Below are 27,235 nucleotides of genomic sequence, written 5' to 3' on the forward strand. Positions count from 1 at the left end.
CTACACACACAATTTATTAGCCTCCAGCCGATTCAGGGAGGGGCACCAAGTCTAACCTCGCTGGAAGTTTATTAAAGGGACGGTTCCTTCATACCGTGACTGAGAGGGCAACTCCTCCCCATTTAAATTAAAATGGGGAAAAGGAAGACTTGAATTTGGGTGCTGCCTATCCCAACCTCAAGACATCCCGCTGTGTTTTACAGGAATGAAATGGTTAGGCATTATTGTCGCTATCTGAATGCAGGAGGAACATGTTGACCAATTTAACAAACTCTATCAGGAGCTTGTGTGGTAATGACCAGGCAACCCGGTTTAAACTCATGCTGACTATATTAAGGCAGGATTAGATTCTTGTCCCGTTCTCTCGTGAGTAGAGAGAAACGTTTACAAGTTCCCAATATACAGCACCATCTCTAAAGGCACCTAGATACAGATTCTTCAGTAAAAATTAAGAAAAATAAAAGAAAGAAAAAGCCCAATATTACTGACCTTCATGCCATCTTAGATTAGTATGAAATCGTAGGAATTCTTCAGAAAAATAAAGTTCAGAATAACTGTCCCTCCAACTGCCACCTCACATCAAGGGTCTCAATACCAGGAGATCTCACTGTCACCGGGAGATCACACTGAGACCAGGAGATCACACTGAGACTAGGAGATCACACTGAGACCAGGAGATCACACTGAGACCAGGAGATCACACTGAGACTAGGAGATGGCACTGACACCGGGAGATCGCCATGGCTTGACTTGACACTCAAGGTCTGGAGGTGAGGTGAAAGATTAGATTACATTTCCTACAGTGTGGAAACAGGTCCTTCGGCCCAACCAGTCCACACCGACCCTCTGAACAGTAACTCACTCAGACCCATTTCCCCCTGACTAATGCACCTAACACAACGGGCAATTTAACATGGCCAATTTAACTAACCTGCACATCTTTGGACTGTGGGAGGAAACCCACACAGACACAGAGAGAATGTGCAAACTCCACACGGACAGTTACCCAAGGTGGAATCGAATTTGGGACCCTGCTGCTGTGAGGCAGCAGAGCTAACCACTGAGCCACCGTGTTGCCCCTAGCAAAGGAGGAAAGAAATCTCAAAAAGAGAAATAAATCACTGCATCAGAAGTCAGATCAGTTTTCCTTTGTGTGAATCCAAGGAAAGCAATGGGACCAGACGGAGTACCAGGCCGTGCACTCAGAGTAAGCACAGATCAACTGGCAGAGGTCTTCTCTGACATCTTCAACCTCTCTCTGCAGCAGGCCACTGTCCCTGCCTGTTTCAAGAGGCCAACATCATCCCTGTGCCTAAGAAGGCTCATGCAGCATGTCTCAATGCCTCCCGCCCAGTGGCCCTAACGTCAGTGGTCATGAAGTGCTTTGAAAGGCTGGTCATGGCATTAATCACCTCCAGCCTCCCCACTACTCTTCACCCACTCCAATTTTCCTATCGGACCAACTGATCCATGTCAGATGCCCATATCACTTGCCCTTCACTCCTCCCTCGAACGTCTTGACACCAAGAACAGTGATGTAAGAATCCTACTCATTGATCACAGTTCAGCCTTCAACATTATTATCCCCTCGAGACTGATTACTAAACTTAGTGATCTTGGACTAAGCCCCACTCTCTGCAACTGGATCCTCAGTTTCCTGACCCACAGGCCACAATCAGTGAAGATTGGGGACAATATTTCATCCTCACTAACACTCAACACTGGAGCCCCCAAGGGGTGTGTACTCAGCCCCCTACTGTACTCACTGTATACCCATGACTGCGTCACCAAATACCAGATTAATGCCATTTACAAATTCACTGATGACACCACCATAGTCAGTCGAATCTCAGATGGCGATGAAACAGACCACAGACAGGAGGTGGAAGACCTGGGAAAATGGTGCATTGAGAACAACCTAGCTCTCAATGCCAGCAAAACCAAGGAAATCATTATTGACTTTTGGCGGGATGTTACTCATGCCCCCCCTCCCTACACATTAACATCACAGAGGTGGAATGAGTGGAGAGTACCAAGTTCCTGGGAGTGGTCATCCACAACAAACTTTCTTGGACTCTTCATGTGGACGCACTGGTTACAAAGGTCCAACAACATCTCTTCTTCCTCAGGCAGCTGAGGAAATTTGGCATGACGGTGAATACCCTCGCCAACTTTTATAGGTGTGCCATTGAGAACATTCTATCTGGGTGTATCACTACCTGGTATGGCAGCTGTACCATTCACGATCAGAGACGTTTACAGAGCATGGTAAACTCGGTCCGGACAATCACAAAGGCCAATCTCCCATCTATAGAATCCATCTCCCAGTCCCACTGTCAGGGAAAGGCCGCCAGCATTCTCAAAGATCCATCCCACGGCAATGTTTTTTTACAACCTCTACCATCGGGGAGAAGGTACAGAAGCCTGAACACACGCACCAGCCAGTTTCAAAATAGTTTCTACCTGACTGTTGTTAGAATGGACTCACAAACTCTTAACATCCGCCTGTCCCTGTGTTTCTGTTTTTGCCGCTTTGTTTACCTATTATTTACTATCTATCCTACTTAACTCTGTGATCTGTCTGTATTGCTCGCAAGACAAAGCTTTTCACTGTGCCTCGGTACATGTAACAATAAATTCAATTCAAGGAGTCACAGGTAGCTAGGAGAGTGAAGAAGGCCTTTGGTATGCTTTCCTTTATTGGTCAGCGTATATTGAGTACAGGAGTTGGGAGGTTATGTTGTGACTGTACAGGACATTGGTTAGGCCACTGTTGGAATATTGCGTGCAATTCTGGTCTCCTTCCTATCGGAAAGGTGTTGTGAAACTTGAAAGGGTTCAGAAAAGATTTACAAGGATGTTGCCAGGGTTGGAGGATCTGAGCTACAGGGAGAGACTGAACAGGCTGGGGCTGCTTTCCCTGGAGTGTCAGAGGCTGAGGGGTGACCTTATAGAGGTTTACAAAATTATGAGGGGCATGGATAGGGTAAATAGGCAAAGTCTTTTCCCTGAGGTCTGGGAGTTCAGAACTAGAGGGCATAGGTTTAAGGTGAGAGGGGAAAGATATAAAAGAGACCTAAGAGGCAACTTTTCCACGCAGAGGGTGGTACGTGTATAGAATGAGGAAGTGGTGGAGGCTGGTACAATTGCAACATTTAAGAGTCATTTGGATGGGTATATGAATAGGAAGGGTTTGGAGGGATATGGGCCGGGTGCTGGCAGGTGGGACTAGATTGGGTTGGGATATCAGGTCAGCATGGACGGGTTGGACCAAAGGGTCTGTTTCCATGCTGTACATCTCTATGACTCTATAATTCAAAAAGAACCTGATGAAGCTGCAGTGAAGTGTCCTACTTCACTGCCATGTTGGATGTTAAGGAGTGACATAATGAGGGAAAGCGAGAGGGAAAGCTTTAGGGGCAGAGTTCCAGAGTCCCACACCCAGGCAGCTGAAAGTAGCAACATCAACGGTGGGGCGCATGGGCCCACTGCAGGATTAACCCAGCCCAGGAATCTCAGAGGAGCAGACAGTTTCAGAGTTATGTGCTGTGGACAGACCTGGGCACCATCGGCAGCCACAGGAGGGGGCCAAGGCAAGTGTCAGCTGCTGCCTGTGTCAGCATCACACACGACCATCACTGCGTTTAAAATATGACTGTGGTCAGCAATATGATTATAGAAACACAGAAAATACTAACACGGATAAACCATAGACCCACTCCAGCATGATCATGATCTTTTGTCTCAACATCACACTCCCACTCTCTCGCCAGGCCCCTCGATGCCTTTTGCCTCTACAAATGTTTCTTTAATATACTCAGTGACCTGGCCTCGACAGCCCTTCATGTTACACAATACCACCCTCCAAGTGAACAATAAGGTGATATTATTGTTTCTGTAATGTTGATTGAGGGGTAGGTATTGATTTAGACAGCAGTTAAGATCTCGTCTGCTCTTCAGAACACTGCCATAGAATCTTTTAACATTCACCCGAAGCAGCTTTGACCTTTCATCCGAGTTTTAGATGAAAATCTGCAAAGAGTTGTGGGGTTTTTTGTGCTGCTTTGACTCACTGTCTGAAATGGGAACAAAATGGAAGGAAACGGAAGGAAATGGTTCAGAAATTGCCCTTACTGCTTGGAAAAGCAGGCCGGGTGTGGTTGTGCTAATACTGTACACAAATCAGAATTTGTGGTGAGCACTGCCACCTGCAGTGGAAATAGGATATTGCAGGTCAAGGAGAGCAAATGGTGTTGGAAGTTAAATTGGAGAGGCAGCCCCATGACTTGGAGATGATGGTGTTGGACTGAGGTGTACAAAGTTAAAAATCACACAACACCAGGTCATAGTCCAACAGGTTTAATTGGAAGCACTAGCTTTCCAAGCCCTGCTCCTTCATCAGGAACATGGTGTTGTGTGATTTTTAACTTTATAAGCCCCATGACCTTGAGCTTTTATTGCACTCCAACTGCCTACAACCTAAGGTCTTGAACTAAATCTGCAGACATCTTTTTCCTTGCTCTCCAACTCTAGGACTCTCTTTAAAACCTACTCCTTTGATGGCACTTATCCAAATACCTCATGGATTCCTGATAAGATGGAAGCAGGCCATTCAGCCTTTGAGTTCACACCAACTCTCTGAAGGGCATCCTACCCAAATCCACCCAATTCCTGTAACACTGCATTTCCTATGGCTAACCCAACTAGTCTGCACATCTTTGGATTGTGGGCAGAAGCCCACACAGACACAGGGAGAATGTGCAAACTTCACACAGACAGAGGTAAAAACAATACTGCAGATGCTGGAAACCAGATTCTGGATCAGTGGTGCTGGAAGAGCACAGCAGTTCAGGCAGCATCCGAGGAGCAGTGAAATCAACGTTTCGGGCAAAAGCCCTTCATCAGGAATAAAGGCAGAGAGCCTGAAGCGTGGAGAGATAAGCTAGAGGAGGGTGGGGTGGGGAGAAAGTAGCATAGAGTACAGTAGGTGAGTGGGGGAGGCGATGGAGGTGATAGATCAGGGAGGAGAAGGTGGGGTGGATAGGTGGAAAAGGAGATAGGCAGGTAGGACAAGTCCGGACAAGTCATGGGGACAGTGCTGAGCTGGAAGTTAGGAACTATGGTGAGGTGGGGGAAGGGGAGATGAGGAAACTGTTGAAGTCCACATTGATGCCCTGGGGTTGAAGTGTTCCGAGGCGGAAGATGAGGCATTCTTCCTCCAGGCGTCTGGTGGTGAGGGAGCGGCGGTGAAGGAGGCCCAGGACCTCCATGTCCTCAGCAGAGTGGGAGGGGGAGTTGAAATGTTGGGCCACAGGGCGGTATGGTTGATTGGTGCGGGTGTCTCGGAGATGTTCCCTAAAGTGCTCTGCTAGGAGGCGCCCAGTCTCCCCAATGTAGAGGAGACCGCATTGGGAGCAACTGATACAATAAATGATATTAGTGGATGTGCAGGTAAAACTTTGATGGATGTGGAAGGCTCCTTTAGGGCCTTGGATAGAGGTGAGGGAGGAGGTGTGGGCACAGGTTTTACAGTTCCTGCGGTGGCAGGGGAAAGTGCCAGGATGGGAGGGTGGGTTGTAGGGGGGCGTGGACATGACCAGGTAGTCACGGAGGGAACGGTCTTTGCAGAAGGCGGAAAGGGGTGGGGAGGGAAATATATCCCTGGTGGTGGGGTCTTTTTGGAGGTGGCGGAAATGTCGGCAGATGATTTGGTTTATGCGAAGGTTGGTAGGGTGGAAGGTGAGCACCAGGGGCGTTCTGTCCTTGTTACGGTTGGAGGGGTGTGGTCTGAGGGCAGAGGTGCAGGATGTGGACGAGATGCATTGGAGAGCATCTTTAACCACGTGGGAAGGGAAATTATGGTCTCTAAAGAAGGAGGCCATCTGGTGTGTTCTATGGTGGAACTGGTCCTCCTGGGAGTAGATGCAGCGGAGGCAGAGGAATTGGGAATATGGGATGGCATTTTTGCAAGAGGTAGGGTGGGAAGAGTGTAATCCAGGTAGCTGTGGGAGTCAGTGGGTTTGTAAAAAATGTCAGTGTCAAGTCGGTTGTCATTAATGGAGATGGAGAGGTCCAGGAAGGAGAGGGAGGTGTCAGAGATGGTCCAGGTAAATTTAAGGTCAGGGTGGAATGTGAGACAGTCTCCTGAAGGTGGAATTGAACCCAGGCCCCTAGTGCCACCATGCCACCCATCCTTTGCCTCAGTGTCATTATGATCCCATTGAAAGGTTTTGAGCTATTTTGGTCTGTTCCTCGCACTATATAAATGCAAGTTTATTTTTGTTGTTGTTGGTCTGTCTCTGACTAATAATCTTGATAATCTGATGTCAGATTTCAGCAAGGGTGTTTTTAAAACTTCATAAAAATATGGGAATAAACGTCGGTCCTGAATACAGTTATCACCAAGCTGTGGTGAGAATCCAGCGGGCTTGATGGAAGGAACGTTTGTTATCCTTATCTGGCCTGGTGTCTAGTGAACCACAAAAACCCTTCGAAGTTGTACTGACACTTTCTCAGGATTGACAGGGATCACTAATCATAAAAATAAACTTTTAAAAAAATGTACAGAGCAGATGTCAGGATGACAGTATCTGCCTCTAAAGTCACAGACCATCTCACAAGTCCTTTTACCAGCTTTTCTCTCTGGGCTCTTCTCCTTCATGGAACATGGGAATCATTGCCCATTCCCAGTTGCCCATCAGAAAGTGCCAGTGAGATGCTTTCTTGAACTGCAGCCTAGGAGAGATAGATAGACCCACAATGCCATTCAGATTTTGACTCAGTGAAGGAATGGCTTTATGTTTCCAAGTCAGGAGGGTGGCTTGGAGGGGAACTCACAAGTGGTAGCCTTCCCGTGTGTCTGCTGCCCTTCTCCTTCCAGGTTGTGGTTTAGAAAGTGCTGTCTAAGGAGCCTTGGTGAATATCTGCAGTGCATCTTGTAGATGGTGCACACTGCTGCTACTGAGCACTGGTGTTGGAGGTGAATGCTTGCACATTATGATACGAAGATTGGTGGAGTTGTGGAGGAGGGCTGTTGTCGGCTGCAAAGGCACTTAGATATGATGCAGAGCTGGGCTGAAGAGTGGCAGATGGAGTTCAACCCTGTCAAGTGTGAGGTTGTCCATTTTGGAAGAACAAATAAGAATGCGGAATACAGGGTTAACGGTAGGGTTCTTAGTCAGGTGGAGGAACAGAGGGATCTTGGGGTCTATGTACATAGATCTTTGAAAGTTGCCACTCAGGTGGATAGAGCTTGTAAGAAGGCCTATGGTGTATTAGCGTTCATTAGCAGAGGGATTGAATTCAAGAGTCGTGAAGTAATGTTGCAGCTGTACAGGACTTTGGTTAGGCCACATTTGGAGTACTGTGTGCAGTTCTGGTCGCCTCACTTTAGGAAAGATGTGGAAGCTTTGGAGAGGGTGCAGAGAAGATTTACCAGGATGTTGCCTGGAATGGAGAATAGGTCGTACAAGGATAGGTTGAGAGTTCTCGGCCTTTTCTCGTTGGAACGGCGAAGGATGAGGGGTGACTTGATAGAGGTTTATAAGATGATCAGAGGAATAGATAGAGTAGACAGTCAGAAACTTTTTCCCCGGGTACAACAGAGTGTTACAAGGGGACATAAATTTAAGGTGAAGGGTGGAAGGTATAGGGGAGATGTCAGGGGTGGGTTCTTTACCCAGAGAGTGGTGGGGGCATGGAATGCGCTGCCCGTGGGAGTGGTAGAGTCAGAATCATTGGCGACCTTTAAGCGGCAATTGGATAGGTACATGGATGGGTGCTTAATCTAGGATAGATGTTCGGTACAACATCGTGGGCCGAAGGGCCTGTTCTGTGCTGTATTGTTCTATGTTCTATGTTCTATGTGGTGCCAATCAAGCAGGCTGCTTTGTCCTGGATGGCGTCAAGCTCCCTGAGTGTTGTTAGAGCTGTCCCCATCCAGGCAAGTGCCTTGTAGATGATGGACAGGCTTTGGGATCAGGAGGTCAGTTACTTACTGCACTATTCCTCACCTCTGATCTGCTCAATTACCCACAGTATTTTTACGGCTGGTCCAGTTCCATTTCTGGTCAATGGTAACCCCCAGGATTAATAGTGGAACATTGAATGACTGTGATGTCAATGATGACTATCGTTGGTCATTGGTTAACGTTTTTCACGTTGAAGGTGGTCATAGCCTGGTATTTGTGTGATGCAAATGTTACTTGCCACTTGTCAGCCCAAGCCTGGATATTTTTCAACTCTGACCTCCAGCATCTGCAGTCCTTGCTTTTTCTCAGGCCTGGATATTGTCCAGATCCTGTTGCACCTTAATACAGATGGCTTCAGTGTCTGAGGAGTTGCGAATGGTGCTGAGCGTTTTGCTATCATCGGCGAACACCCCCACTTCTGACCTTATGATGGAGGGAAGGTCATTGATGGAGCACCAGAAGATGGTTGGGCCTGGGCTGGATTGGCCATGCTAAATTGCCCGTAGTGTTCTGGGATGTGTAGACGGGATGGGTTAAGCCCATGGGAAATGCAGGGAGGACTGTCCACCTATGACCTTCAATCTCAAAGACTTCTCAGGCTGAGGATTTGGGCCATTAGAAATATACTTGTTGCGATAGCTGAGGGTCTACGTGCAGAAAGACGGTGTGATTTTGGGGGTGATATTTTTAAATCCCGGTATAAATCGGTGTGAGGGATTGCAGTTTAATTTAATATGAGGGCCTCAGGACATATTACTCACCCCTGCTATGAGAATGTTAACCTGCTTTTTTTATTAATAAATTACTCACATTACTTTCTGTTTCTTCCTGTGGGAAATAATGAAGTGCTAGGAGGATTCCCTGTCCTTTGAACCACATCGCAAACATTCTTTCTGTCGTTCACAAAGTTGGGCACGGAATTTGTGCTCAGAGCCTCTGGCCCAGTGGTCGGGACATTACTCTACGCCATTGGACCTCGTTCATTCACGTGATAGTAACGTGTCGCCAAAACGTATGTTATGGTTGACATTAAAAGGTCAACCAGAGACTTTTGTTATTGCAAGGAAGGAGTGTTGAGCAAATGGACTTTTTGATCAGAGCGGTGTTGGGTCAGGATGACGAGAATGGACACTTTCTCCTGCCTGGACCCATTCTTGCTATTTTCCTGCGAGTCTCTTTCTCTCTAAGAGTGTCAGCCTTTACTGGGACACCCAGCATCTCAGTAAATTTTGATTATGAGCCAGGATCTTATCCACACGGGAGCTGTACCAGTCTGACTCACTCCGTTCCAATCAGGAGCACAGACCCCAAACAGAGCTCCCTGCTCCACACACACACACACACATTCACACACACACTCACACACACACACACACTCACACACACACACACTCACACACACACACACACTCACACACACACACACTCACACACACAAGCATAAACCAGGTCAGCTGAACCCAACAGACATCAGCTACAGAGCAGATATTAGATCAACGAGGTGAGGGGATACCACTGCAGCAATAAAACAGAAGTTGCTGGAAAAGCTCAACAGGTCTGGCAGCATCTGTGGAGAGAAAGCAGAGTTAACGTTTCGGGTTGAGTGCCCCTTCCTCAGAACTTGATGGCAGATGGAAAATGTTGGTTTTTATGGAGATGTTAGGGTGGAGGAGTGAGGGGGTCAGAGGTCAGCCATTGGATAGGGATAGAGCCCATACTGAGACAAGGACAATTTGACAAACAAAAGAGTTGATAATGATCTGGCTGGGAGGGTGAATAATGGGGACTGTTAATGGCTAACAAGGGGTATAATGTGACAAAAAGGCCTGGTGTGTGGGGTTTGGGGTAAGGACATGGAAGGAAGTGCCTTAAGACATAAAAGTGTTGAGCTCAATATTGAGTCCAGAAGACCGGGGGGTCCCCAAGTGGAAAATGAGGCTCTGATCTTCTAGCTTGTGCTGAGCTTCTCTGGAGCACTGCAGCAAGGCTGAGACAGAGATACTAGCCAGGGAACAGGGTGGGCTGTTGATGTGGCAGGAAACAGGAAGGTCAGGGTCTCAGTCTTAATAGGAAACCTGTCCTGTTGTGGTTCACTTAGTAGCTGCAAGGATTCATCTTACTAAATATCCTTCATTGTCACATCCATTTTACAGAAAATACAGTGAAAAGTGTATACCATTGCTCATACATAAGCGCCATTTACAGAATAAAACAAGATAATTTAAAGGGAGTCCAACATTTTCCTTCTCAGTTGCTACAGTACACCGCAGGCAAAATCCCACTCCATGCTACACCAACCCATGCCATCCCCCCGTGAGAATGTCCCGCTCTGGACTACACCAACCCATGCCATCCCCCCATGAGAATGTCCCGCTCTGGGCTATACCAGCCCACACCATGCCCCAGAGAGAGTGTCCCGCTCTGGGCTACACCAACCCACACTATGGCTGTTGCAGGTTCCAGGGTTTAAATGTTTTAGTAGGGTCAGAGATGGGGGTAAAAGAAGGGAAGGTGTGGCATTGCTTGTCAAAGATAGTATTACAGCGGTGGAAAGGACAATGGATGAAGACTCGCCATCTGAGGTAGATTGGGCTGAGGTTAGAAATAGGAAAGGTGAGGTCACCCTGTTAGGAGTTTTCTACAAGCCTCCTAATAGTCCTAGAGACGTAGAAGAAAGGATTGCGAGGATGATTCAGGAGAAGAGTGAAAGTAATAGGGTGGTTATTATGACGGACTTTAACTTTCCAATATTGACTGGGAAAGCTGTAGCTCGAGTACGTTAGATGGGTCGGTGTTTGTCCAATGTGTGCAGGAGGGTTTCCTGACACAATATGTAGACAGGCCAACAAGAGGTGAGGCCATACTGGATTTGGTTCTGGGTAATGAACCAGGCCAGGTTTTAGAACTGGAGGTAGGTGAGCACTTTGGGGACAGTGACCACAATTCGGTGACTTTTACTCTAGTGATGGAGAGGGATAAGTGTGTACTGCAGGGCAAGAGTTATAGCTGGGGGCAGGGAAATTATGATGCGGTGAGGCATGACTTAGGATGGGTGGCTTGGAAAAGTAGGCTTCAAGGGAAGGGCACAATCGATATGTGGAGCTTGTTCAAGGAGCAACTATTGAGTGTCCTTGATAAGTATGTACCTGTCAGGCAGGGAGGAAAGGGTCGTGTGAGGGAGCCGTGGTTTAATAAGGAATTGGAATCCCTTGGTAAAGGGAAGAGGGCGGCCTATGTAAAGATGAGGCGTGAAGGTTCACTTGGGGCGATTGAGAGTTATAAGGTAGCCAGGAAGGATCTAAAGAGAGAGCTAAGAGCAGCAAGGAAGGGACATGAAAAGTCCTTAGTTGGTAGGATTAGGGAAAACCCAAAGGCTTTCTATACGTATGTCAGGAATAAAAGAATGACTAGGGTAGGAATAGGTCCAGTCAAGGATAGTAGTGGGAAGTTGTGTGTGGAGGCTGAAGAGATTGGGGAGACACTGAATGAATACTTTTCGTCAGTATTCACTCAGGAACAGGACATTGTTGCCAATGTGAATATTGAGTCACAATTAATTAGAATGGATGACTTTGAGGTATGTAGGGAAAAGGTGTTGGAAATTCTGGAAAGGGTGAAAATAGATAAGTCCCCTGGGCCTGATGGCATTTATCCTAGGATTCTCTGGGAAGCAAGGGAGGAGATTGCAGAGCCATTGGCCTTGATTTTTATGTCCTCGTTGTCTACAGGAATAGTGCCAGAAGACTGGAGGATAGCAAATGTGGTTCCCTTGTTCAAGAAGGGGAGTAGGGATAATCCTAGTAACTATAGGCCAGTGAGTCTCACTTCTGTTGTGGGCAAAGTCTTAGAGAGAATTGTAAGGGATAGGATTTATGAACATCTGGATAGGAATAATGTGATCAAGGATAGCCAGCATGGTTTTGTGAAGGGCAGGTCGTGCCTCACAAACCTTATTGAATTCTTTAAGAAGGTGACTAAGGAGGTGGACGAGGGTAAAGCAGTAAATGTGGTGTATATGGATTTTAGTAAGGCTTTTGTTAAGGTTCCCCATGGTAGGCTACTGCAAAAAATACGGAGGTATGGCATTGAGGTTTGGATTAGGAATTGGCTGGCTGGAAGAAGACAGAGGGTAGTAGTTGATGGTAAAGGTTCATCTTGGAGTGCAGTTACTAGCGGTGTTCCACAAGGATCTGTTTTGGGACCATTGCTGTTTGTCATTTTTATAAATGACCTGGAGGAGGGGCCAGAAGGTTGGGTGAGCAAGTTTGCACATGATACGAAAGTCGGTGGAGTTGTTGACAGTGAGGAAGGATGTGGCAGGTTACAGTGAGATATAGATAAGCTGCAGAGCTGGGCAGAAAGGTGGCAAATGGAGTTCAATGTAGGTAAGTGTGAAGTGATTCACTTTGGTAAGAGTAACAAGAAGATGGGGTACTGGGCTAATGGTCGGATACTTGGTAGTGTGGATGAGCAAATGGATCTTGGTGTCCATGTATACAGATCTCTGAAAGTTGCCACCCAGGTAAATAGTGCTGTGAAGAAGGCATATGGCGTACTGGCTTTTATTGGTAGAGGAATTGAGATCCGGAGTCCTGAGTGCAGTTGTATAAGACTCTGGTGCGGCCGCATCTGGAGTATTGTGTGCAGTTTTGGTCGCCATACTATAGGAAGGATGTGGAGGCACTGGAACAGGTGCAGAGGAGGTTTACCAGGATGTTGCCTGGTATGGTAGGAAGATTGTATGAGGAAAGGCTGAGGCACTTGGGGCTGTTTTCATTGGAGAAAAGAAGTTTTGGGGTGACTTGATAGAGGTGTACAAGATGATTAGGGGTTTAAATAGGGTTGACAATGAGAACCTTTTTCCACGTATGGAGTCAGCTGTTACGAGGGGGTGGTAGCTTTAAATTAAGGGGTGGTAGGTATAGGACAGATGTTAGGGGTAGATTCTTTACTCAGCGAGTCGTGAGTCCACGGAATGCCCTGCCAGTAACAGTGGTGGACTCTCCCTCTTTATGGGCATTTAAACAGGCATTGGATAGGCATATGGAGGTTAGTGGGCTAGTGTAGGTTAGGTGGGCTTGGATCGGCGCAACATCGAGTGCCAAAGGGCCTGTACTGAGCTATATTTTTCTATGTTCTATGTCCCAGAGAGAGTGTCCCACTCCTGGCTACACCAGCCCACACTATGCCACCGCCAGAGTGAGAGTGAGAGCCCCACTCCTTGCGTCACAGGCTGACCGACCGACTGACTCTGCAGCCACACTGCCTCTGAAAACACGCAGCCACTCCAGAGCTCATCCAAGTCAACTCTTGCTGAAGAACCATCTTTATCAGGTTGGTTTTGAGAGAAAAAGAAGGGGTAGAAGGAAAAAGAATAAAAGAAAAATACAGATGAGGAGGACAAGCCCAGGCACTGGAGATCGTACACTGCCTATTCTCCCACTCCAGGACTCAAGGCTTACTACAGGACTGAGGGAGTACAGCACTGCCGAAGGTGCGGATGTTCAGATTGTAAAATGAACTGAAGCCTTGGCTTAGCTGTAGTGAATCGTAGACACAGTAATTAATACCCGCCAACTTTATTGAAAAAACAAGGATTACTTTGTAACAGTTTAATTCAAAGTGCAGTGTATTTCAAACCAATTAAACATGGAACAGGATTCCTTAAAAGATGCTTAATGTTTGAAATATCATGGATATAAATATACCTGAAGTTAAATAAAATTCGATATGTTCATTATAAAATGATTCTAAAATTCAAGTTTGAGAATGCTGTGAATTGATCTTGAAGATTGACTCATCCCATCTGGTGACATCAACAATGTGTTCAATGGTTCCATGGTGCAGTCGAGCAGGAACTGGTCAAGTCCAGTTGTTTATGCTATTATAGGAAACCTTTATAGACACACGACATTTTATTTTCTTGTCGAGTGTGTTCTCAGACCTTCTCTATGAGGGAGTTGTTGAGTTTTGTGTCTGTGGGGGTGTGGATGATGCCATGGTGGGATAGGGAGAGAATTGAAGCTAAGCAGGAGGACATGGTACATTGTACGACCCTGGGACAGGAGGTTCAGATACGCCGGCTAATGTTCTGGGGACATGGGTTCACATTTCGCCACGTCTGCTTAATTCAGCGCGATAAAATAATTTGAAATCAATGGTACCATGTGGTCACTGCCTTTTGTTGTAAACATCCACCCAGCTCACTGAAGCCTTTGTGGTTAAAGGGGGTAAATCCCTTTGCTTAGTGAGGGAAATCTGCTATCTTTACCCAGCCTGACCCCAAGCCTCTCTCCTACACTCTGAGTTGTAGAAGGAAACCACAAAGTTCAAGGGCAGTTAGGAATGGCTTTGCCAGTGATGCGCACATCCCATGAATAAATACAGAGAGACACAATTCCAGGATATTAATCCAGGAAAATATGAACATGAGTAAACCACTTATCCTGCTCCACCATTCAATATGACCCTGGCTGATCATCTAATTCAATATCCTCTTCCTGCTCTCTCCCCTTTTGGTACCTTTAGCCCTAAGAACTAAATCTAACTCCTTTCTGAAAACATTCAATGTTTTGGCCTCAACTATTTTTGATGGCAGATAGTTCCACACACTCCTCCCCCTCCCCCTTTCTGGGTGAAAACACTTATCTCCATTTCAGTCCCAAATGGCCAACCCCACTTCCTCAACCCTGGTTCTGGATCCCCTGGCCATGAGGAACATGCTCCCTGTGTTTACCCGGTCTATCCTGTTAGATTGTTGGGGGCTGATGAAGGATTAGTGATAAAGGGCCACATTAGACTGAGAGGGTTCCCATGACCATGATGTTCCAGTCTTCCTAACGCAATGATGCTACTGGAAGGTGAGGTCAGGATGAGCTGGGGTGAATTGTACCTCAGCCTCCTGTCGCTCAAACACACTGTTGCTGGGCAGATACTGAGAGCAATGGCAACAGACATCACTCCTCCCTGAGATCTTGGGGTGGGGAGTCCAGAACTAGAGGAGATAGGTTCAGCATGAGATGGGAAAGATAGTAAAGGGACCTAAGGGGCGACTTTTTCACACAGAGGGTGATACGTGTAAGGAATGAGCTGCCAGAGGATGTGGTGGAGGCTGGTACAATTGCAACGTTTAAAAGGCATTTGGATGGGTATATGAATAGGAAGGGTTTGGAGGGATATGGGCCGGGTGCTGGCAGGTGGGACTAGATTGGGTTGGACAGAAGGGTCTGTTTCTGTGCTGTACATCTCTATGACTCTATGACTCTATAAATGAGACTAGATTAGGTGAGGATATCTGGTAGGCATGGATGAGTTGGAGCGAAGGGGCTGTTGTACATCTGTATGACTCTCTAATGAGTTGTTCTCTGACTCCTTGACAAAGTGCAAAGTGTAATCATCAATGTTTCCTCTCTGACCACTGGCTCACTACCCCCTCTCAGTTGGCTGAGTTCAAGGCCAAAAATAGAATTGTAGAATTTTACATTGCAGAAGGAGGCCATTTGACCCATTGTATTTGTACCAGCTCCTGAAAGAGCTAGTCCCATTGTCCTGCCCTATCCCTGCACCCTCCAACGTCATCCATTTCAAATACCTATTCCGGTCTCTTTTGAAACCCCCAGTAGAATCCACCTTCACCACTCCCCAGGCAGAGCATTCCAAATCCTAACAACTCTAGGTGGCACGGTGGTGCAGTTGTTAGCATTGCGGCCTCACAGCGCCAGGGACCCGGGTTCGATCCCAGCTTCCGGCGACTGTCTGTGTGGAGTTTGCACATTCTCCTCGTTTCCTCTGGGTGCTCCAGTTCCCTCCCACATTCCCAAGATGTGCAGGTTAGATGTATTGGCCATGCTAAATTGCCCATAGTGTTCAGGGATGTGTAGGTTAGGTGATTTAGTCAGGGTGATAATAGGGTAGGGGAATGGGTCTGGGTGTGTTACGCTTCGGATGGTGGGTGAGGACTTGCTGAATGGCCTGTTTCCACACTGTAGGGTTTCTGTGATGTTTCTGTATAACAGCTATTGAAGAGCTTGGAGCTGCAGCCTGGTCCTCTCCATGACATTCTCTGCAAAGGGTCGGTGCAGACTTGATGGGCCCAATGGTCTCATTCCACAGTGGAGATATTCTATGAGCTGGGTGTGTGCCCCTGAGCACACTAGCATGCTTGCTGTAGCATTACAATGCGAGTTACCAGAGTTGCCTGAGGTGTAGCGTTGAAGAGCAGAAGTGTCCCATCAGTGGATTGGAGATGTTCAAGAGGCTGGCATATGTCAGATGCCATGGACATGGTTGCATGTGGCCAGTGCCTGTGGAGCACCCCTTGAGATTTTAGTGCCCAGTGTCCAGCATCTCTTTCTGAACAAGCAGAGAGTTGAACCCACCTGGAACCCACTCTGGTCTCCTGATGACTAGTTTGTTAGTGAGCTTGAGAAAATGGCAAGTTACGCTGTTAGCAAGGCTTTTAACAAATTGACAGTGGGCACCTGTTGGGAACTTGCTAGTGAGTACCTTGCCACACTATATGCTACACCAGATGATGCAAGGTGATCCCGACATCAAGGTGGGATTTGCTAAACATCTCACGCAGTTCTGCCACTCAGGGACTGATGCTAACCCTTAGTCTCCCACTGGCTGGCCTGCTGAGATATTACAGCAGTTTATTTAGTTGAATGTATCAGTTACTCGCCTCATCCACTCCAATGTGACAGCATGTGTTCCACAGTTAATCCAGGCTCTCTGATCACTGCCTCTGTGCACCACGTGTGATCCCATCTCTGACAGTGCAGGCTAGAAGACACTTGGGAAGTAGAAATTAGCACGCTCCTAATCCAGCCAGCATATCCGGAGAGATGTTCCCAGAAAAACCCAAAAAGCAGGGTACACAGGCTCGGTGAACTCTGTCTTGAACCTGTGGATCAAACTCATCGTGTTGTCAATCCCATAAAAATCCAGCGTGCCCTCGGGGTAGTCCAGGTAGATGCCAATTCTCTGGTACCTCCCGGACTGCAGACTGACCTCCTGCTTGTTGTGAAGAGCTGAGTACTTGCTGTTGCTGTACAGGAGGCACCAGGACAAACTGTTCCGCCCAATAAGGCTGCACATATTCGACCCTTTCCTTTTGATCCCCCTGTAGGTGACCCCCATTCCCGCCCAATGTCCACTGATCTCCACCTCCCAGTAGCAGCGGCCTCCCGAAAGGCTCTCGGCACACAGCACCTGGGGGAAGTTGCTGAACCTGTCGGGGTGCTCGGGGTAAGGGACGCTTTCGGGGTCAACATCTGTCACTGTGCAGTTGTCGTCCGACAGAAGGAGGTGCTTGTGCGCCGTGTTGAGATCAAACGTCAGCCGGAGAGCGTCTGGAGACACAACAGAGAGTGATTAATGCAGCACTCCTTCTGGAGTGATCAGTCAGGATTCAATCGATAAGGTAGAAGCAGGGAGAAAAAAATAGAAGCCCCTGGAAAAGCTCAGCAGGTCTGGCAGCATCTGTGGAGAGAAATCAGCGTTAACATTCTTTAGAAACGATCATTCGTCCTGAAACATACACTCTGATTTCTCTCCACAGATGTTGCCAGACTTGCTGAGCTTTTCCAGCAAGTTCTATTTCTGTCTCTGATTTACAGCATCCACAGTTCTTTCCACTTTTACTTAGAGGTTGTTTCCTCTGGCCGGTGACACTAAGTCTAGGGGGCATAGCCTCAAAGTAAAGGGGAACTGATTTAGGAGGAACCTCTTCACCCAAAGGGTTGTGAATCTGTGGAACTCTCTGCCTAGTTAAGCAGCTGAGGCTACCTCATTGAATGTTGTTAAGATAAAAGTTTTTCAACAGTAAGGGAATTCCTTACTGTTATGGTTATGGTGAGCGGGCGGGTAAGTGGAACTGTGGCCATGAAAATATCTGCCTTGATCTTATTGAATGGTGGAACAGGCTCGATGGGCCAAATGGCCTACTCCTGCTCCTGGTTCTTATGTTCCTATAAAGTCAGTATTCCAACCATGCACAACACGGCCCACCTCTCCGTTCTTCCTTTACTGTTGAGATACACTTCTATTACAGCTCTCAATCTTTGACACAATTGACTGTTGCTGCCAGAGATTAGCAGAGGGACTAAAGACTGAGGAAGGAAAGGCCTGAGGTAGAATTCCAAAGGCTTTTCAGCTCAGAGTGGCCTGTATCTGAGACCTGAGAGTCAGAGCACAGCCTTCTGGGCTAATCTGCAGTAGGCCCCAATCCAGTAACTATGGTGATACTCACGCTGGGATTCATAGAACACCAGCAGTCAACAAGCTAGCTTAAAATGTCCATGGATGGTGTGGGAAGGTTTCATACAGTTTTATAAGGACAAGGCCATATATCCAACCTCAATTAGCTGGTTAATGAACACAGAGAGGATGCACTGAGTCCCCACGTGAGCAGGGAAACCATTGATTAGTAATAGCAGGGAGCACAAAATGGGAGAGGCAGGTAGCATTCGTGTAGCGAATAATAAGTTAATAGTAAGGGAATAAGGAAGTTAATAGTAACTTGGAGTAAGGGAGAGTGTAATGAAATCTCAACTAGGATTACACTGTATGTATGTTAATGCACAGCGTGTAGATTGGGGAGTGTCAGTCACAGATTTCCAGGCCAGATTGTGATGTTGTGATAGCAAAAACCTGGCTCAAGCAAGGACAGGCCTGCGTGTTAGAAGATGTTCAGAAAATATTGCAGAGAGAAAAACGGAGGGGAGGGGATTTTGACTGAGCAGCTTTGCAGTGCTAGAGAAAGAGGGTGTCTCAGAGGGTTTGAAATTGGTTTGGTTTGAGCTAAGGAATAAGAAGGTCTTCCCCTGCACCATGACAATTATGTGTTCTGCTGGGGGAGACACTGAGCTGCAGGGGAGACAGAGGTCCACTGGATGCTCTGAAACATGGAGGCAAAGGAAAGTGTCCTGTATTGTGCATCAAGATGGAGCAGTCTCCTCTGCACACAAGTAGAATCCTTCCCAATGTGTGTGTGTGTGTGTGTGTGTGTGTGTACACAAAACAGTACTTCAGCTGAGATTAACCAGTATCCGATTCCTTCAACATAACCCCCCTGCTCTTACAATCTACTGATGAAGCCTAGAACACTGCAGTTTCTACCTGTCCTGCCACTTTTAATGACTTCTGCAGGTATACAGCCAGGTCAGTCTGTGTCTGTAGAATAACACCCTTTAGTTTTAGACTGTCTTTCTATGTTTTATTACCAAAATGTATTCTCTCACAATTCTCCATATTGAAATTCTGAGGGGTGACGTTATAGAGGTTTATGAGGGGTATAGAAGAGCAAAGTTCTTTTTCCTCAAGTAGGAGAGTTCAAAACCACAGGGTATAGGTTTAAGGTGAGGGAGGAGCAAATGTAAAAAGATAAAGAGTCATAGAGCTGTAGCACATAAAAACAGACCCTTTGGTCCAACTCATCCATGCCAACCAGATATCCTAAATTAATCTAGTCCCATTTGCCAGCACTTGGCCAATATCCCTCTAAACTCTTTCTATTCATATACCCATGTTGTGGGTGTTTTAAATGTTGCAATTGTACCAGCCTCCACCACTTCCTCTGGCAGCTCATTCCATTCACGCACCACCCTCTGTGTGAAAAAGATCTCCCTAGGTCCCTTTAAATATTTCCCCTCTCACCCTAAATTGGTGGCATGGTGGCTCAGTGGTTAGCACTGCTGCCTGACAGCGCCAGGGACCTGGGTTCAATTCCAGCCTCAGAAGACTGTGTCTTTAAACATTCTCCCTGTATCTGTGTGGTTTCCTCCCACAGTCCAAAGATGTGCAGCTTAGGTGAATTGGCCATGCTAAATTTCCCATAGTGTTAGGTATATTGGTCAGGGGCAAATGTAGGGTAGGGGAATGGGTCTAGGTGGGTTACTCTTCGGAGGGTTGGTGTAGACTTGTTAGGTCAAAGGGCCTGTTTCTGTACTGTAGGGAATCTAATCTACGCCCTGTACTTCTGAACTTGCCCCCACCCTGCAGAAAAGACCTTGGCTATTTCTCTCTATTCATGTCCCTCATGATTTTATAATCCTCTGTAAGGTCATCTCTCAGGGAAAACAGCCCCAGCCTCTCCCTCTAGCTCAAACCCTTCAACCCTGGCAACATCCTTGTAAATCTTTTCGAAACTCTTTCAAGTTTTATGACATCTATCCCATAGCAGAGACCAGAATTGCATGCAGCGTTCCAGCAGTGGCCTTACATCAGGGGCAATGTTTTCACACAGAGGGTGGTCAGTGTGTGGAATGAACTGCCAGAGGAAGTGATGGATGCAGCTGCAGTTGCAACATTTAAGAGACATTTCGACAGGTACATGAATTGGAAGGGTTTAGAGGGATATGGGCCAAATGCAGGCAAGTGGGACTAGTTTAGATTGGGGACATTTTTTTTTAGATTCCCTACAGTGTGAAAACAGGCCCTTCGGCCCAACCAGTCCACACCAACCCTCCGAAGAGTAACCCATCCAGACCCATTTCCCCCTGACTAATGCCTCTAACTCTATGGGCAATTTAGCATGGCCAATTCACCTGACCTGCACATCTTTGGACTGTGGGAGGAAACCGGAGCACCGAGAGGAAATCCACACAGACACGGGGAGAATGTGCAAACTCCAAACAGACAGTCACCCAAAGCTGGGATCGAACCCGGGACCTGGTGCTGTGAGGCAGCAGTCGACTTGGATTGGTTTGACCAAAAGGGTCTGTATCTGTATCTATGACTCTATGACTATGACTCTATGACTGATTAAGGCAGGATCATTGCTGCTCTGTAAAGTTAACTTCAAATGTGATTTAGGTCCTAAGATTCTGTACTTCCTCAGACCTACAGATATTAGACACATACTTACGTTGTACATAATCTGCTTTCTGCTTACTGTCGAGATCAGCCTTTGTTTCCATGGGACATACAATCGCTGGGCTGGTGTAGATCTCTTTCTCATTATCTGTGAATAGGACAGAAATCAGAGTCAAAAGGCATTCAACTTGTGTGTCCTCCATCTAATGTTTTACTTTGTCTTCATTCACTTATGGGCTGTGGGCGTCGCTGGCTGGGCCCAGCATTTGTTCACCACCTCTAGTTGCCCTTGAGAAGGTGAGGTTGAGCTGCCTTCTCGAATCACTGCAGTCCACCTGCTGTGGGTTGACGCACAATGCCCTGAGGGAGGGAATTCCAGGATTTTGGCTCAGCGACAGTGAAGGAACAGCGATTTAATTCCAAGTGCTTTGGAATAACGGAACACATTCCCCATCAAACACTCCCAAGGACAGCAAGGGGTTAGATACAGCATAACGTTTCCTCTACACTGTCCCCATCAAATACTCCCAGGGACAGCATGGGGTTAGATACAGCATAACGTTTCCTCTACACTGTCCCCATCAAATACTCCCAGGACAGGGACAGCATGGAGTTATTAGAATAATGAAACACATTTCCCATTAAACATCCTGGGACAAATATAGCACGGCGTTAGGATACAGAATAAACCTTCCTCTACACTGTCCCCATCAAACACTCCTGGGACAGGGACAGCATGGGCTTAGATACAGAATAAACCTTCCTCTACACTATCCCCATCAAATAATCCCAGGATAGGGACAGCATGGGGTTAGATGCAGAATAAACCTTCCTCTACTCTGTCCCCATCAAAAACTCCCAGGACAGGGAGAGGATGAGGGTAGTTACAGTATAAAACTCCCCCTACACTGTCCCCATCAAACATTGTCAGGATAGGGACAGTATGGAGTTAGATACAGAGTAAAGCTCAATCTTTCCTATCCCCAACAAATACTCCCAGGACAGGGACAGCACAAGGTTAGATTCAATGTAAAGCTCTGTTTATGGTTCCAAGATGAAGTTAAATTGTTTTTATTCACTTACAGCATCTGCATGTCGCTGGCTAGGCCAGCATTCATTGTCTATTATTAATTAACTGCCCAGAGAAGGTGATGATTAGCCAACCTACTGCAGTTCTTGGTGTGGATGGACCCCCACTTGCCCTTAGGGAGGGAGTTCCAGAATTTTGACCCAGGAACAGTGAAGGAACAGCGATATATTTCCCAGTCAGAATGGTGAGTGGCTTGAAAGGGAACACACAGTTGCTGGTGTTTCCACATAGCTGCTGCGTTTGTCCTACTGGATGGTACAGTTTGTGGGTTTGGAAGATGCTCTCTGAGAATCTTTGGAGAATTGCTGCAATGCATCTTATAGATGGTACTGAACGTTGGTGGTAGAATTCGTTGATATGAAGTCATGAGATGTGATGTCTGATGGTCATCAGCTATCTCAGCTGCAAATGTGTTGCTGGTCAAAGCACAGCAGGCCAGGCAGCATCTCAGGAATAGAGAATTCGACGTTTCGAGCATAAGCCCTTCATCAGGAATAAGAGAGAGAGAGCCAAGCAGGCTAAGATAAAAGGTAGGGAGGAGGGACTAGGGGGAGGGGCGATGGAGGTGGGATAGGTGGAAGGAGGTCAAGGTGAGGGTGATAGGCCGGAGTGGGGTGGGGGCGGAGAGGTCAGGAAGAGGATTGCAGGTTAGAAGGGCGGTGCTGAGTTGAGGGAACCGACTGAGACAAGGTGGGGGGAGGGGAAATGAGGAAGCTGGAGAAATCTGAATTCATACCTTGTGGTTGGAGGGTTCCCAGGCGGAAGATGAGGCGCTCCTCCTCCAGCCGTCGTGTAGTTGTGTTCTGCCGGTGGAGGAGTCCAAGGACCTGCATGTCCTCGGTGGAGTGGGAGGGGGAGTTAAAGTGTTGAGCCACGGGGTGATTGGGTAGGTTGGTTCGGGCGGCCCAGAGGTGTTCTCTGAAGCGTTCCGCAAGTAAGCGGCCTGTCTCACCAATATAGAGGAGCCCACATCGGGTGCAGCGGATGCAATAGATGATGTGTGTGGAGGTACAGGTGAACTTGTGGCGGATATGGAAGGATCCCTTGGGGCCTTGGAGGGAAGTGAGTGTGGAGGTGTGGGCGCAAGTTTTACATTTCCTGCGGTTGCAGGGGAAGGTGCCGGGGGTGGAGGTTGGGTTGGTGGGGGGTGTGGATCTGACAAGGGAGTCACGAAGGGAGTGGTCCTTGCGGATACACATCAGCTATCTCACTCTGGTACTTGCTTCAGTGCCTGTCACATCAGGACAGGACATGGATCACACAGTCATGAAGAATTCTATGAACATTTATGACATCTCCTGGTATTTACATACTTACATTCCGCTAATAGGCACTTGATATGAGAAAAAACTTATTCCACACATCAAGTGGTCAGGGAATAGCGTGCAGTCTCTGGAAATATAGTGGAGGCAGGTTCAATTGAAGCATTCAAGAGGGCATTGATTTTTTTTTTGGATAGCAATTGTATGCATGGAAATGGGGAAAAGAAGGGAGATTAGGGGAAATAGAGCAGAAATGGATAATAGATCTGGTGTGGCATGATGGACGAGATGACCTCCTTCTACACCATAAAAATTCTTTGATTAAAAGCAACTCAGAAGGCTCTGGAGACTATTTCAAGACTAGTTCATTGACATCTAGATCAACAAATACCAAATATCTTGTGCCGACAGAAACCCTGAGTGCCTGTTGATGACTTGAGGTAAGGTATTGCAGCGGAGGGTAAGAGTGTGATTCCTCCTCCAAACGTCTGACAGAGACACTCATCAAATTGGCCTCTGCTCCAGTGAAAGTTGAATTTACAGTGTATGTCTCTGTATAACTGTGATTTTTGTTTTGGAGGAAAGGGATTATTGGGTTATGCCTCAGACCAAGCAAGCGCTATGTGTTTAAGAGATGTGTTCATGATTCATCACTGTATCGTGGCACATGGCCTGATTACATAACGGTCTCGGATTCCATTTCAACTCAGGCCACTTGCAGCATGAAGGAAGTGTGCTTCTGTTTGCGACCACATTATGCAGCAGTACAGCTGACACAGCAGTGCCTGTGATTGTAATATCCTTTAATATGAGGAACTGTAATAAACATTGAAAGAACCTTTCAGTGTTACTTTACCCACATTGCAGGAGCTAACATTAGTATCACCTCATCAGGAACAAATGCCCTGTTGAAGGTTAAAAGTCCATCAGTGCATCGACAGCAGATTGTGAGGGCATGACTGAACAGACATTGAGCCATTGACCCTATCTCTGAGGTCATAGAAACCAAAGAGGAGGAAAAGGCTCACATTTTTGGAGTATTTGTCATAACTTTAGGAAGTCTGAAATGTTTTTTGTTTGTGGAGTATCGAAGCACTTTAATAGAGACCAGTGACAATTTTGGGAGTCTATCTGTGCACAGAAACACCTTGTGAATAGGAATAAAATAAATGACAGCATCATCCTGACTGGAGGTAGACGTTCAGGGCACATGACACAAGAGAGACGGACAGCTTGTTCCACAATCCATAACCCCGTGGACACCGCCCTGCCATCCTATCTTTAATGTGAGGGAAGTAGGTCAGGAGCAGGAGCAGGAGGAGAAAGCTGACCGTGTGTGATGAGATTATTTTAAAAACGTATTACCGTAAATATAACAGATAGTACTGCAGATCATGGAAACCCCTCTATCCCCAACCCCCATTGTCACTGATATTTAGGAATTCTAAGTATGAGGTCTGGGCTCTGACATTACTGAGGTCACCTTGCTTACATCCCTCTCTCCTCTCTCTCAAGGGACATAATCTTCAGATTATTTCCTAACACCATTTTCCTCCTATATCTTTCTTTTACCCGACCAAAGCCGAGCAGGCTGGGCCCGGATCACTGGAAGTGCAGACTTTGGCCACTGAGACATAGGAGTGATCACCTGGCCAGACATCCCAGTCTATTTCTTGTCTGGTCTGATCCTTCATCTCTCCCCACTGACAGTTCACTGACCTCCCCTGTCCCTCCGGGCCTACCTGAGGGTCCTAGATGGAGTGAGGTGTAGAGGGTTGGTGGGAGAGACAATTGGTTGGCAAGGAGAAAGGATCCCACCTCCCCTCACTCTGGTGTCCACTGACCTTTGGAGACTTCTCCTTCCAGATGTGGGTTGAAGCAGCTATGCAGCTGTCCTGCGATGTGATTGGACAGCTCAGTCATGGCATTTTCCACGGTGCTAAAGTTGACATCAGCTTCGCAATGCGAGATGGGAACAGGGCGCACGGGTTTGTTCAACCTCCAATGTTCCTGGAACCATAACAGTTATCACATCAGATGGGTAAATAATCTCAGTGAGCCTGTAACTTATATCAATGTGTGCAAATCCCAACATTAGAAGCAAGTGAATAAAAAGAAACGTCAATATCATTTTATTGCGTGTTACCTATCTGACACATTTCACATATGTCAGGTTGTATTGAACACGGTTCTGAATGTTGACAGTGCCATATCTACCACCCACCATAGCAATGACACAAAGTTGTGGTCACAGACAGCTCAGGATTGCGAAGGTGTGTCATCTAAAATCTAATCCTCCTCAAAAGCTTGGTAACAGTTTATCAAGTCAGTAACAAGTAACCAGCTGTTATCATGTAATAAATAGACCTGACTCTCCTAGTTAGATCAGGAAGAGCTTTCCCTTGACTGTGTTAGGCCAAGTAGGCCCTGGATTTTCATACACTCAGACGTTGGTGAGAGAGACCATGAGCAGCAGCTCATACACAGTGCTGAGCCAGCATGCCATTATGATGGAATGGATTTTAAAGGTGCTGGTGGTGGTTTAGTTCCTTGAGTCTGAATGCAGCTTATAGAGCCAGTCAGAAGCCAGTGGCTCATCAGCACCACCAGCAGCACCAGCAGTGGTGCCCATTGCTGGTACTGCAGGAGGCCTAGGACACAAATGCCAGGAGAGGAAGTGGGGTGTACTTGCCTGAGCCCACTGTGCAGGCTAGGCTGGGTTGAAAGGGCAGGGGCATGTTTTTCCCTGCCACCATTCAGCCCTTCATTAGGCATTCAAACAGGATGGACCTAACCCCCATTCCCATCACAGACTGGCAGAGAGTACATCAGCTTGTCCACACGGTGGTGGCTCTTTCACACCAGCTGCAGTGCCCTCATGTGCAGTACCAGGTGTAGTGAGCTGAACCCCTCGTGTGGTCATTGATTAGCCTCTGGACATGCAGGATATCCCAACCCCTGGGTTTAATAAGAGAGAGACAGCAAGTTTGCCCATTTTGTGCATTCCCACTCCTTCCTCCAAACCCACTCCCAGGAAGACATCAAATCCATCCCGTAAATCAGTCAATGCAGTCTCTGTTGTACAGGCAAGCATGGCAGCCATTTTACTCAAATCAAATTCCATATAGCCAGTTAATGTGTCGCACTGTGCTCCCCTTTATGTCGGCGACACCAAACACTGACTGGGTGACTGCTTTGTGAGTCATTGCACCTGACCCTGAGCTTGCAGTTGCTGGCCATTCCAATGAGCCACCTTGCTTTAGTGTAACATTTCTGGACTGGGCCTTGTGCAGTGTTCCAATGAAGCTCAACCCAAGCCAGAGGAACACCACTTTCTTTTCTGTTTGGGTGTTGTGTATTTGTATTAAGTTTATAAATGTACCACATCAATGAGTTCTAGCTAGTTACAACTTCCAAAATGAATTTCTTCCTGTCATTTTCAACTCTGTATCACAGACCCAAAATTGTGTTCCTTTCCACCTCAGTTTACAGCAATTCTTGCTGCATGTGAGACATGAATTAATTAATTAATTAATGTCTACTCTCCATTTCTCTTACATTCCCCCACACACCAGCACCCCTCCCCCACCCCTCCACTACTTCTGGATCTGGGATTTACATAATAAGGAACCGAAACCTGCAACCCATTCTAAAAGATGAAAGGCTTAATAACAATCTCGGTTTGTTCAATATATCATTTCAGTTGCGTAACACTGTAATATTTTGTATAAATTCTGTGTCTTATGGTCCTGCTCCACAACTATCTGAGGAAGGAGCAGTGCTCTGAAAACTATTGCTTCCAAATAAACCTGATGTTGTGTGAATTTTAACTCTGTCACCACATACATTGCCAGTCCTGCTGAATTTCTCCAGCGTTTTCAATTAATATGTTTCTTGGTAAAGGTGGAATGTTGGGCACAGCATACCCAAAATTAATGCCAGTAATCCATAGCGGCCAATGAGAAGACTGAATGAGATAGGGTGGAAGAATCAATAGAATCCTCTTCACTCTCGTTACCTCAGCAGCGGGTATGATGTAGTTAATTGGCTGCTCATGGTAAAAGTTGCCTGATTGCTCGTCCAGTTACTGCCCAAAC

At 46.8% G+C, this 27,235-nt stretch overlaps 1 protein-coding gene across 1 annotated transcript in view; it reads right to left on the reverse strand.

Moving 5' to 3' along the window:
* Positions 1 to 13,600: 13,600 nt before the first annotated feature.
* Positions 13,601 to 27,235, reverse strand: part of LOC132827685 (tripartite motif-containing protein 16-like) — a 37,070-nt gene continuing 23,435 nt past the window's right edge. Inside the window, exons 4-6 of the mRNA XM_060844343.1 lie at positions 24,983 to 25,148; positions 20,839 to 20,934; positions 13,601 to 17,323 (exon numbers count right to left, since the gene is read on the reverse strand). Coding sequence (XP_060700326.1) covers positions 16,791 to 17,323; positions 20,839 to 20,934; positions 24,983 to 25,148 — 795 coding nt within the window. The 3' untranslated portion in view covers positions 13,601 to 16,790. The remainder of the gene's footprint in view (positions 17,324 to 20,838; positions 20,935 to 24,982; positions 25,149 to 27,235) is intronic.

Source organism: Hemiscyllium ocellatum, chromosome 25 (genome assembly GCF_020745735.1).
Source record: "Hemiscyllium ocellatum isolate sHemOce1 chromosome 25, sHemOce1.pat.X.cur, whole genome shotgun sequence".
Taxonomy (NCBI): Eukaryota; Metazoa; Chordata; class Chondrichthyes; order Orectolobiformes; family Hemiscylliidae; genus Hemiscyllium; species Hemiscyllium ocellatum.